The following is a 13,461-nucleotide window of genomic DNA, read 5'->3' as shown; positions in this document are numbered from 1 at the left end:
TGGAGAAAGGTGCAGGGGAGCCAGGGGTGGCAAGAGAAACGAGCCAAGTTCCCATTCGCTCGGATTTGTGATCCTGAGCAATTTGATTTCTCACCTGAGGGCGCAGTCGGGCACCCTGGCTCGTGGATGGAAATATTAACAAGCAGAACTTGCCAGGGAGGCGTCTGGAGAGTGTAACCTGACGCATGGAAAGGACCGCGCGGCCCCTTTAAGTGTTCTCGGGCCGGGAAAGAGAGGGAGGAAACTGGGAGCCGCGGGGAAGGTGGGGGAAACCCACAAACGACCGAGCCAGAGAAGGGGCAGCGTGAGAGCAGAAACTTCAGACGCTGCTGATCCCGGCGGAGCTCGGGTGAGCCGCGGCGGCCGTCACTCCTACCCGCAGCGGCACGCTCCTCGCCCCTCTCGGCTACCCCGGGGAGGTCCGGGAGCTGCCTCCCTGGCGCTACCACGAGCCTGGGCTGCGGGTAGCCGCCGCTTGGAACTTTGGGCTCCAGCGTCCCAGCCGCGGAGAGTTCGGGGTGCTTTGCGCGCACGCCCCAGCGGCGAGGGGTTTGAGGGATGGTGAGCGCAGCTCTGGGCTGGGAGCGCCCAGGAGGCGTGAGTGTGTCCGCGGACCGGCTGCCGTCCTTAGTGCCCTCCGCATCCCCCAAGTGATGGGAACAAGGGCCCGCCCAGGGAACCGCTGTCGCCGTACCGCCCCCTTGCTCGCCCCCAGCGCGCGGAGTCACCCAGGCACACCCCCGGCACCCTGTGCCTGCTCTCCAGAAGTGCTGCCGCTGCCTTTGCCGCCGGCGCGGGTGGCCAGCTGTTGACTGGGCTCGCCGATAGACGGAGAAGCACTTTTCGGCTCGCCCTAATCCGTTCTCACACCCCAACTTTGCCGCCGCGCCGGCCCTCGCCGCGGCGCTCGGGCGCACAGTGTGGGGGCGCACGCCGGGAGGCTTGGAGAGATCGCGGAGGAAGGAAACCGCACAACTGCTCTTCTGCCTCGGCTCTTTGTTGTTCGCTTTGGATGGTCCTTGGAAGTGGCCGAGCCGCCTCGGAAACCCTGGCGCCAGAGAAGGCAAACCTTGGAATCCTTAGTCTGCAAAGGGCTCTGAGATATTGACAAGCGTCCGGAAAGGTGGACCAGTAATTGCCCTGAAAAGTCCTGGCGGATTGACCCACGTTGCTTATATTAAGCCTTTGTGTGTAGTGTGTGTGGTGTGTGGCTTCATAAATTTGGGGAGCTCATTTTTACCCCCTCCTCTTGGCATGAGACTGAATGCAGGATCCACCCAAGGACAATGATCGCGGAGCCTGCTCACTTTTACCTCTTTGGATTCATATGTCTCTGTTCAGGTAACCCCGCGTCGTCTTTCTTCACCCTTCATTTCCCCCTTGCACGCCTTCTCTCCACTTTCCCGAATCAACCCCGAGCTGAATTTTGGCGACCTCTGCCTCCTTCCAAGGCCGGAGGGGCCCGACCCCTGGCAGGAGTTTTAGACGAAAGGGTTCTTAGATGGTACTTTGTGCTGTCCTTACTCCCCCATCCCCCAAGACCCTCCAAGCCTTTTTGCAGACCTAGGCCTTTTGCCAAGTTCGAGGCACGCCCAGATCTCTCCGGGCAAACGCACGTCTGAGCGCGGGGTGGAAGAGACAGCGGGTGGCGGTGAGCTTGGGCCCTGACGATGAGCCAAAGTCAGTCCGATGGCTCGGCCGCGTCCCTGGGGAAGGGAGCTGTGCGCCCAGGGAGCGGTAGCCCAGAAACCCGTCAGGATTTCTGAACCTGGTCGTGCTATTCGCCCCTCCTCTTCCGAGCAAACGGGTTATTAGTAGTTGTTTTATGTAACCGAAGTCTGTAATTAAATTCGATGCTGAAGAAACTTCAGGAAATAACTCCTTCTTACGGTAGGATATAAACTAGCCACTCCGGCTGGCTGAGTTTAGAAGGGAAACAGGCGGTTGCAAGTATCAGAAAGGGAACACTTAGTTGCCTGGGAATATTCATTGGCAAGGGAAAACTGAAGGCTGGGTTTAGGATTTGGGGGATTCATTATATAGTATGGAAACTCTTCATATGAACCGTTGGAAGGATGCTGCAGTGGGGTACGTCTGACCTTAAGAGTGTACAATGCATCTACACTTACCAATAGTTTTCTGACACTCCCTAAGAAACTTTTAGTATGGGGGAACAGAGCCACGACTCAACTTTTCTTTCTTTCTTTTTGGTAGATTCTGGTTTCAATCAAGGATCCGATTTCAGGCCTTAAAACACACCACACACACACTCACACTGCACCACACACACACACACAGACACACGCGCGCGCGCACACATACACACACGCACTGCACCTCAGGGAATTTTTTATAGTCCTGTACTGAGCTTCAAGTTGCATCAAGGCCTGTAGGTTAGAGTCACTCAGTTTCCGTGATTGTGAAACAGTTTTGAAAGGTTGGTTTGAGATTTTTGTGGTCTATAGCTATAGTTTATTTTGAAGAAGGATTTTACTTAAGGAAATATGTAAAAGAAAAACATACATCAGCCAAATGATAGCGAATAAACCCTTAAAATAGTTTCAGCCCACGAGATATGCTTTCTGACTAAAAGGAACCTTTGCAATGAAACTAAATGAGGAATTCATTAAATTGTTACTCCTTTGAAGAAAACAAAAAACTGAAGTTTTCATATATGTCACGGTGGAAGATGAATAGATGAAACCAATTCTTTGGGGCCACCTCTTCTTACTTCAGTTTCCCCTTTCTCTACTGTAGTTTTTTTTTTTTTCTTCTTCTTCTTCTTCTTAGTTTGCAGGTCTGAATGATTGAAAAGTTCCCCACCCACACGACCTGGCCAGGATGCAAATCAGAAACATTCAGATCTGATCTCTCTATTTGTCTGTCTTTGCTGCGTCTCCCCCTAGTTTAATTTACAGCTTCAGATACCTTTGAGGTTTTTGTTGATTCACCTTCTCAGTTAAAGTTTATTCACGTGTGTAAAGTGAAGTGTCAGTGTGATAAATGACTGGAGAGCCAGATTACTGAAGATAGGAGGATTAATGGTCATTAGTCACTGTTTGAGCTGAGTTTGTATATGTTGGGACATTTTATCATGGCTGTAGATTAAAGATAGGGTCACACTAATAAGGTATCACTGAAAGCTGGTCAGGTCAGCTTGGGAATTCTCTGTCTTCACTTGGAGAAGTATCTTGGAGTGTGTGTACTGTCCTCTCAGATTTTGTAATTTGATGAGTACCTAGTATTGGAGATTTGTAGTTGAAATAGATATGAATCATTTAGACCTGAAATGATTTCTGGCTTTGTTTTTCTAAGTTAATTTTCCACTGAAGTCACTGATGATTTTCATAAGTCTTAAATTTTCTAATAGGTGTGGTCATCTACTTTGTTGGCAGGGTCAGAGGTGTGTCCTTGTAAGATGCTCTCTCATATTTAACCTGAAGCTGTTCCTAGCTCTTCCGCTGACTTTAACTCCTGCTGTGCATTTGAACTTGGGGAGGCCAAATTATTGGTCTGCTGAGAAGATTTCATGAGAGTGTGCTATTCTAAAGCCATCCTATTGATTTGAGTAAACCTTCACAAAACTCAGATAAGTAAGTTGAGTTGGGCGTGCTCAAGACACCTGGAGAGGGAATGAATGAAGTTCTTGAAAGATTGTGTTTCATATCTTGCCTCAAGCCTAAGATCACAGTCTATCACTTGTTAATGGAGTGTATTTAAGAGAAATGTGGTGAGTTTAAATAAATCAAAGTGTACCGAGGGGCTAAGGGACCTTCAACAAGATTTAACCTGTAAAAGCATCTATTGGTTGTCAGGTCTTTTTTTCTTTTTTCTTTTTTCTTTCTTTTTTTTTTAACCTGGCTGCCAAGTTAACAAAGTCCAGTAGTTTTCTTCAAACAGATTATACACTTCATGTTGATGTGTTGATATCATACTTAACATCAAATATTATACATTTGCTTTTTGTACTTTTTATTACACTAATGCTACAATATATAACTTTTTATTCTAGGAAACTAAGATTTTCAAAAAAATAATTATTTCTTTAGAAGTAGTGAGTTTCTTTTGTGTTTGTATACCTCATTTCTTTTCTATGGAGAGCTAGACTTTTGGTGAGGGGAGCAGATGAAATAGCACTGGGGGAAAAAAAAAAACCAACAACAACCTGTATGATCTCTCAGGATCTGATTCTAAACATTGTTTCCTTCTTTATGGACTTCCCCTCCTCAACTCCATTTGCTAAAACCTGCTTTTAAGTGAAAAAAGTGATTGAATTTCAGTTCAGACTTATGATGAGATCTGAACTTCAAATGAAGTGGAAATTCACTAGTCCTATCTCTCTGCTTTTGGGGGGTGGTGGTGGTGGAGGAGTCTTTTTCTCTTATCGGGAGGGAAATTTTTTGGGAAAGTTTCACTCCGTAATCCACTTATCTGGGTCTATGGTCTCTCTCTCTCTAACAGGAAGATTCTTTGGCAATTCTGGTAATTCTTTATTTTAAAATAAACTTGTTAGCTTTTAGATATACTTGCCTGAACACTGTGACGTCTTTTAAAGCATACGATTTCTTGATAATGGGCCCTCTAATTTGTGAGATAATTGCAATTAAAATGTCTCAGAACAGTAAGTTTATCTGAAATTTTCCTTTAGTCTTCACTGTGACAAATGAAATATTCTTGTGTGAATTAGTGATACAAAACACTAAACTTCAAACCTGTAATCACAGTTGTTTATTTATTTTACATGGAATAGGTACAATTTAAAATACTGGGCAAGAGGTATACAATTGGCTGGGAAATTTAGAATAATAGCTTGCCAGTGAAGATTGTAAATAGTTGAGTATGTATCATTTTCTGTGTTTATAAGCGATGCTAGAGTAATGCTCATGTTAATTTCTGGCTTTTGAAAAATGTTTAATTCTGAAAACAAAAATACAACTGTCTTGACTGCTTGATTTCTTATGGAAAAAATACAAGGAAATAAAAATTTTACTCAAAATTAGGCCTTAGGTAATCTTAAATAAATTAAGAAATTTGGTAATAAGAAAGGAAAAAAAAACAGTAGAAGCAGAAGTCTAGAGAAGTACAGTAGAAGAACCAGATTCAGAATTAATCTATAATTAAGTTTTAAGCTATAGGAGGAGGAGTGGCAGTAGATAGAGCAGCCAAATCTGAGTGCGCCCCTCTGACCACACATAGGACGAAAAGCAAATCTGAAAAGTGGACTCTTGAAAAATTGATGTCAAGGTAAATGCTCTCTGTTTAACAACTATATAAAGAGCTAGAGTGTTTTTAAGAACTGAGTAGTTTGGAAGATGGAATCATTTGGAAACAAAGGAGTAGTCTAAATCTTTAAAGAATTCGTATAATTTTTTAAAAGCTGCTAATTTAATAAGACTTTAGAATATTGATTGCCTCAGTTTATTTAGTGGAGTGAAAAGCTAAGTAGTTACCTTCTGTATCACAATGTTTTTGCTTAGAGGAGACCAGTAGAGCAAAAGAAAGAAATAATAATAATTTAAAAAAAAATGAGACCATGTTCAAATTCTGGGGTACCCTAAGAAACTTTATGCTGATGACTACTACCGTTGCTATGAAGATATGACTATGATTTGTTGAACAGTCACCATTATCTTGTTTAATGCTTATAAGAACCCTATGATGTAGGTGCTATTATTAGTAAAATATTACTTTATCTGTGTTTTATAGTTGTGTTTTATAGTTATAACATCATAGAGATGTTAGGAGATACAGATGAGAGGGGATTTGAACCAAGTTGATTCCAAAACCCTTAACCACTGTGCGCTTTCTGAGTTGAAAGAGAGAAATGAAGGATTTAAAAGAAGAAAGATTATAGTTCAGTCATTGTTTAATTTTAAAGCATGTCCACCAAATCTACCCAAACAAGACTGTGGTTTGAACACTTGAGAATTTGGAAGGGAGGCTTTTCTTATCCTGCCATTAAGTAAACGATATTCAAATTTTTAGATCACCAGGTAAGACAATGATTCTTTACCTTCAGTCAACTCGCATCCAGCCTTTATCATGTCTGCATTTTCTGACATGCTTAAAAATAGAGACTGAACAGAAGTCAAAACAATGACTTCTGGTGATGTGGAAACACACAATTCCAAGTTGTATTTTGAAAAATGAATGCCATCCTCATTCATGCTCACTTGAGGAAAGATTTTGTTCTGAGTCCCAAGGCAAATAATTGGTGCTTATCAGGGAAGAGCCTGTGGAGAAGCAATCATTTCCCCTGGGGTTGGTTTTTCCTCTCTGGGTTGGGCATGGGCTGGTGGTCATTTAGTAGCAGATGAGCCTTCTGCTTGACTGCTGTTCACAGATGACTCACTTCATGGTTACTGATCATGGAAGGGTGTTGTGTGTTAATACCTGGTTGATCAGCTGGTTGGAAACTGCTTATGCATAGCCAATAAAGTTGCCATCCTGTGGAGATCAAAGGCCACCTCCTTCCTTTACAATTCTGGATTAGGATGGTTTCCTTTCCCTCTTCTCCCCCTACCTTTAGCCCTTTCCTTCAATCTTGCTGTTGAAGGAAAGGAGGAAAAAAGATTATCTGTAGTGTACAGGAAGATAGCTTTGATCCCCACTCCATTGCCTCTCTCTTTCTCTCTTTAGCCATCCAAAAGGCTATTTCTAATGCTAGAAGGTGTCATGTTGCTTGCTTCATGGGGGAGCTCAATCTCCTTTTGCTTAAACCAAAACACTGTTACAAATTCCCTTACTTCTGTGATTTTACTTGGCTTCCAAATGTCTTACAGCAATGTTGTTCCACACATAAAACAATATTTTGAACACCATGACTGTGCATATCTTTCTGACTTCGTTCAGCGAGAGAAGTACCTTACCTCTTTGGTGTTCACAGCTGTCCATGGCTTAGAGCCAGAAAAGAATATCTGTTTATTTTCTTTAATTAACTTATTTTATTAAAGGAGGAGAGTGTATAGAAGGTAAACAATGGTAGACATGGTTCTTGGATTGTGAGTTTGATGCCGAATAGTCTGTAAGCCTAATGCCTGTCACCTAGTTTGACAAGTAAATGAACCATTAAAAAGCACCACCAATGGATACAAGCAAATGTCAGCAGAGCAGTGTGGTTCTGCCTTAAGTGGGGATATATATTTTTTGTATCCAGTGAGTGGTTTATATGCAGCATATTGGAAGTAGTAATAATACAGTATATTTCTGGGACCTTTTTTTTTTTTTTTATCACATTAGTCTCCCATATTAGAAAACATATTTTTAAAGCAATTCTGGCAAGTTGTAGCTCATGGTTCAGCTCAGTTCAGTTGCTCAGTCATGTCTGACTCTTTGCAACCCCATGAATTGCAGCACACCAGGCCTCCCTGTCCATCACCAACCCCTGGAGTTCACTCAGACTCACGTACATCGAGTCAGTGATGCCATCCAGCCATCTCATCCTCTGTCATCCCCTTCTCCTCCTGCCCCCAAAATGCCCTTGATTGGATTTCAGAAAGTGTTAAGTTCGAGGTATAGGTCACCTATGCCTGTGTTCAGCTTATCTGTACATGCCTTGAAAACCAGGGACAGCTTATCCACAGTCAGCCATGAAAGGAGCATGGAGTCCGGAACTTTCTCTCAGCTATTTGCAAGAGGTGTTAGTGGAAGAGAGTCAGGAGACCCGTCTTCCATGGGGCTTGGTTCTTGGTAAAAACACAAAGAAGAATCTTGAGTTCTCACCTGCTGCAAGAGAGTTTATTGAAGATTAAGAGAGAACAGAGAAAACACCTCAAGAGAGAGCTGGGCCAAGGCGTAGGGAGGCAGCTGCCCAGAGCGCTGAGGTGTAGATTTTTTAATCCAGCTGGTCATTGATTGATAGTCTTAATTGACAGCTGCAGGTTTTATAACCAGAGGCTGTGATGTGCATGTTCTTCCTATAATTCAGCCTATTAAAATTAGATATATGTATTCATAGAATATTTATGAACATTTAGGGAGCCCAATGAAACAAAGGTTATCTAAGGACATGATAGCTAGTGTGAGGCATGCGTGAGTACCAGAATGGGGCACAAATCCTTCCAGTTGGCTAGTGGGGGATTTTTTCCGGTCCCCTGACCGTTTTAGAGTACTGATGCCGTGTTTGGGGCAGCATTGGTTAATAGCTTTTGGATATGGCCGCTGACTTGGATGCCTCTAGTGGCTCATGGCTAACTTTCTGTCTGACAGAGGTTCTGCTAAACAATATAAGAGACCAAGTTTGTATCCCTGAAACACTCTGTGTATTCTTGTTTTTTATTTTATTATTTTTGACTATACCATACAGCTCGTGGGAACTTAATTCCCTGACTGGGGATTGAACCCAGGCCCTCAGCAGTGAAAACAGAGAGTCCTAACCGCGGGAATGACAGGGAATTCCCTATAGATTCTTCTTTTACTGTGAGGAAAATTATTGTAGAAGTAATAAAATCGTTATAGATGACCTTTTAGTAGTTTAAAAATCTTTAAGGCATATGTTATCTCTCTCTTGATTTAGCTTAAATTTCAATGAAAATAATGAAAGATACGCTTCTATGACCATCAGATTCTTTGTAGTGTATTATGTATGGTCATAACTTATGCACCATTATGGGAAAAAAAAGGTCAACTTGGTAAGCTCATTCCTGGTTATTAGCAGAAGAGGGGACAGAGGCTAGGTTTATTTTTTCTCCACCCATGTGACCGAGGCCCTTTTCTGTCGTTAGCAATCCCTGGTAGAATTTGAAAAGAAAATAGGACCAATGAGTGAGTGAATCAGGCTATACTTGTCTGTTTCAAGATTATTTGGCATCAGATGGTGCTAATGAGGTACTTTCTCAAAATTTAAATCTCCAAACTTCAATAACATGCATACTCTGTTTTCTGTATTAGCATGTGATTGCTTTCTTTCAAAAATGATGTACTAGGTTTTAGTTTGGTTAAAAGTGTCTGCCTTCAATTCCTTTCCTATATAACGGAAATATAAAATGTACACTTTTTAGTCTTACTGATCTAAAGCTGATTTTGTTTACTCAGGCTTGACTTAAAAGGCAGTCTTCTATTACTCGGAAACTTCACTAAAATGGTGTTTGTTCATATATCAAAGTGTTAAAATGCATTTGTAAGTGTTAACTGCACACCTCTGGGTAACTTTAAACTACTTCAGTTGCCTGGATTGGGAAGTAATTTCAGTATTTCCAGACCATTCAATTAGCAAGTTGTCTGACTAAAGTAAACTGGCTTGTGTAGCCTGTGAGAGATAGACTCATCTGTTTTTCTCCCTCATATTTGAAAAGAAGTGAACATTTCCTTAGCAATCTGGTGTTAAGTTTAGAATTGGAATTTGCTTAAATTAATGAACTTAGTATATTGCCAAAACCTAAAGATGTAGAAAGAAAATGGGAGATGGGCAGAAGCTTGGATGCTGCACAGAGAGGAGGGGCATTTCACTGACAAGATTGTTGCTTTTCATCAGCTAATAATTTGGAATTAATAGATGCATCATGAAGGCACTTTTATTTAGATTAAGTATGTCCCGAGAGGAGCCCTGCAGTATTTGGTCTTTTTCTCTTGCTAAGCATCATTCCATCCCAGGAACTCATTCTTTCCTAGGACCCCATATTCAAAATTACCCTTTCACCATTTTGTATTTGATATGTTGAACAAAGTCCTTTAATAACCACACATAGTTATTAAATATATATGTATAGATATATACACATACATATATAGCCTGATAATGAAAAAATAATTAAATGATGAGGTATGGATCCAAATATGTATACTGAATCTGAAGGCTAGGAATCAATATCTCTAATAATAATTATTATAAAGTCTAAACATATAAAGTTATGGGCTGGCACAGTGCTCACACATCTTACTTGATTCCACATTGAGAATGAAGGCATGGCTGTTATCCCTGCCTATCAGTATGGAAAAAGGAGGCTCAGAAAAGTTTACTTTCTTGACTGGTCACTCACCTAGGGTGGTGGAGTCAGAATTTGAAACCAGTCTGATCCCAGAATTTTGGGTCTTCACCATTATACACTGTTCGTTTCTGGGAAAATGATTGTAGATGAAACAGTATAAAATGTGTATATATAACAAGGCCAAGATGCTTTTTTTGTGAGGGAACTTGCTTGTGCTACCAGGCTGTTTTAGTTCCCTTTTAGATGATGGATTTTTCTGGTATATTTCATTGTCGGTTGCCCTCTTCTGCTTGTCAAACTATAAGTAACAAAAGAGAGTGCAACCCTGATAATATACACGATAAGATCACAGAAATATAAGTGCACCCCCATAACATGATCTGTTGGAATTCATTGTGTTCAGTTTGTGGAGTAAGTTTGAGATATTAATAGTAAAAACCAAGCAGGGTTTCCCTGGTGGCTCAGCAGTAAAGAATTGCTTGCAGTGCAGGAGCCTTGGTTCGGTCTTGGGTCTGGAAGATCCCCTGGAAAACGAAATGGCAACCCACTTCAGTATTCTTGCTGGCAAATTCCATGGACAGGGGAGCCTGATGGGCTCAAATTCTTGGGATCGCAAGAGTGTTTATTTGAATTTGAAAATAGTGTAATTAGTAATATGATATATAAAATATATTAGGCATCAGCTTGGTTAGAATCTGTGATTCAGTTCAATTCAGGTGCTCAGTGTGTCCGACTCTCCGACCCCATGAACTGCAGCACGCCAGGCCTCCCTGTCCATCATCAACTCCTGGAGTTTACCCAAACTCATGTCAGTTGAGTCGGTGATGCCATCCAACCATCTCATCCTCTGTCGTCCCCTTCTCGTCCTGCCCTCAATCTTTCCCAGGATCAGGATCTTTTCAAATGAGTCAGCTCTTTGCATAAGATGGCTAAAGTATTGAAGTTTCAGCTTGAACATCAGTCCTTCCAATGAACATCCAGGACTGATCTCCTTTAGGATGGACTGGTTGGATCTCCTTGCAGCTCAAGGGACTCTCAAGAATCTTCTCCAACACCACAGTTCAAAAAAATCAATTCTTCAGCACTCAGCTTTCTTTATAGTCCAACTCTCACATCCATGCATGACTACTGGAAAAACCATAGCCTTTACTAGATGGACCTTTGTTGACAAAGTAATGTCTCTGCCTTTTAATATGCTGTCTAGGTTGATTATAACTTTCTTTCCGAGGTGTAAGCGTCTTTTAATTTCATGGCTGCAGTCACCATCTGCAGTAATTTTGAAGCCCAGAAAAATAAAGTTAGCACTGTTTCCACTGTTTCCCTATCTATTTGCCATGGAGAGATGGGACTGGATGCTATGATCTTAGTTTTCTGAATGCTGAGCTTAAAGCCAACTTTTTCACTCTCTTCTTTCACTTTCATTAAGAAGCTCTTTAGTTCTTCTTCACTTTCTGCCATAAGGGTGGTGTCATCTGCATATCTTAAGTTATTGATATTTCTCCCAGCAATCTTGGTTCCAGCTTGTGCTTCCTCCAGCCCAGCGTTTCTCATGATGTACTCTGCATAGAAGTTAAATAAGTAGGGTGACAATATATAGCCTTGACATACTCCTTTTCCTATTTGGAACCAGTCTGTTGTTCCATGTCCAGTTCTAACTGTTGCTTCCTGACCTGCATACAGGTTTCTCAAGAGGCAGGTCAGGTGGTCTGGTATGCCCATCTCTTTCAGAATTTTTCCACAGTTTATTGTGATCCACACAGTCAAAGGCTTTGGCATAGTCAATAAATCAGAAATAGATACTTTTCTGGAACTCTCTTGCTTTTTCCATGATCCAGCGGATGTTGGCAATTTGATGTCTGGTTCCTCTGCCTTTTCTAAAACCAGCTTGAACATCTGGAAGTTCATGGTTCATGTATTGCTGAAGCCTGGCTTGGAGAATTCTGATCATTACTTTAGTAGCATGGGAGTGCAATTATGTGGTAGTTTGATCATTCTTTGGCATTGCCTTTCTTTGGTATTGGAATGAAAGCTGATCTTTTCCAGTCCTGCGGCCACTGCTGAGTTTTCCAAATTTGCGGGCATATTGAGTGCAGCACTTTCACAGCATCATCTTTCAGGATTTGAAACAGCTCAACTGGAATTCCGCTACCTCCACTAACTTTGTTTGTAGTGATGCTTCCTAAGGCCCTCTTAACTTCACATTCCAGGATGTGAAGGCTCTAGGTATGTGATCACACCATTGTGATTATCTGGATGGTGAAGATCTTTTTTTACAGTTCTTCTGTGTATTCTTGCCACCTCTTCTTAATATCTTCTGCTTCTGTTAGGTCCATATCATGTCTGTCCTTTATTGAGCCCATCTTTGCATGAAATGTTTCCTTGGTATCTCTAATTTTCTTGAAGAGATCTCCAGTCTTTCCCATTCTGATGTTTTCATCTATTTCTTTGCATTGATCGCTAAGGAAAGCTTTCTTATCTCTACTTGCTGTTCTTTGGAAGTCTGCATTCAAATGGGTATATCTTTGCTTTTTTCCTTTGCTTTTTGCTTCTCTTCTTTTCACAACTATTTGTAAGGCCTCCTCAGACAACCATTTTGCCTTTTTGCATTTCTTTTTCTTGGGGATGGTCTTGATCTCTGTCTCCTGTACAATGTCAGGAACCTCCATCCATAGTTCATCAGGCACTCTGTCTATCAGATCTAGTCCCTTAAATCTATTTCTCACTTCCACTGTATAGTCATAAGGGATTTGATTTAGGTCATACCTGAATGGGCTAGTGGTTTTCCCCACTTTCTTCAATTTAAGTCTGATTTGGCAATAAGGAGTTCATGATCTGAGCCACAGTCAGCTCCCAGTCTTTGCTGACTCTATAGGGGTTCTCCATCTTTGGGTGCAAAGAATGTAATCAGTCTGATTTCAGTGTTGACCATCTGGTGATGTCCATGTGTAGAGTCTTCTCATGTGTTGTTGGAAGAGAGTGTTTGCTATGACTAGTGCGTTCTCTTAGCAAAACTCTGTTAGCCTTTGCCCTGCTTCATTCTGTATTCCAAGGCCAAATTTGCCTGTTACTCCAGGTGTTTCTTGACTTCCTACTTTTGCATTCCAGTCCCCTATAATGAAACGGACATCTTTTATTTTTTTGGGGGTGGGGGTGGGGGTGTTACTATCTGTTCATGGGAAATAGATGGGGAAACAGTGGAAACAGTGTCAGACTTTATTTTGGGGGGGCTCCAAAATCACTGCAGATGGTGACTGCAGCCATGAAATCAAAAGACGCTTACTCCTTAGAAACAAAGTTATAACCAACCTAGATATCATATTGAAAAGCAGAGATGTTACTTTTCCAACACAGGTCCATCTAGTCAAGGCTATGGTTTTTCTAGTATTCATGTATGGATGTGAGAGTTGTACTGTGAAGAAAGCTGAGCACCAAAGAATTGATGCTTTTGAACTGTGGTGTTTGAGAAGACGCTTGAGAGTCTGTTGGACTGCAAGGAGATCCAACCAGTCCATCCTAAAGGAGATCAGTCCTGGGT

At 41.7% G+C, this 13,461-nt stretch overlaps 1 protein-coding gene across 16 annotated transcripts in view; it reads left to right on the top strand.

Annotated features, from left to right (window-relative positions):
* ROBO1 (roundabout guidance receptor 1) overlaps positions 1-13,461 on the top strand; it is a 1,286,018-nt gene that overhangs the window by 837,046 nt on the left and 435,511 nt on the right. For 7 of the 16 annotated variants that reach the window (XM_060416453.1, XM_060416468.1, XM_060416461.1 and 4 more), the window contains exon 1: positions 291-1,341. The exons of the other annotated variants lie outside the window; for them this stretch is intronic. In XM_060416453.1, the coding sequence (XP_060272436.1) occupies positions 1,287-1,341 (55 nt within the window). In that variant the 5' untranslated portion in view covers positions 291-1,286. Of the gene's footprint in view, positions 1-290; positions 1,342-13,461 lie in introns of those variants that run through there. 16 annotated transcript variants of the gene reach the window in all.

The sequence above is a fragment of the Ovis aries genome, chromosome 1, assembly GCF_016772045.2.
Source record: "Ovis aries strain OAR_USU_Benz2616 breed Rambouillet chromosome 1, ARS-UI_Ramb_v3.0, whole genome shotgun sequence".
Taxonomy (NCBI): Eukaryota; Metazoa; Chordata; class Mammalia; order Artiodactyla; family Bovidae; genus Ovis; species Ovis aries.
The sequence above is the reverse complement of the archived record's forward strand: the minus strand, read 5'-3'. Positions and strand labels throughout refer to the sequence as shown.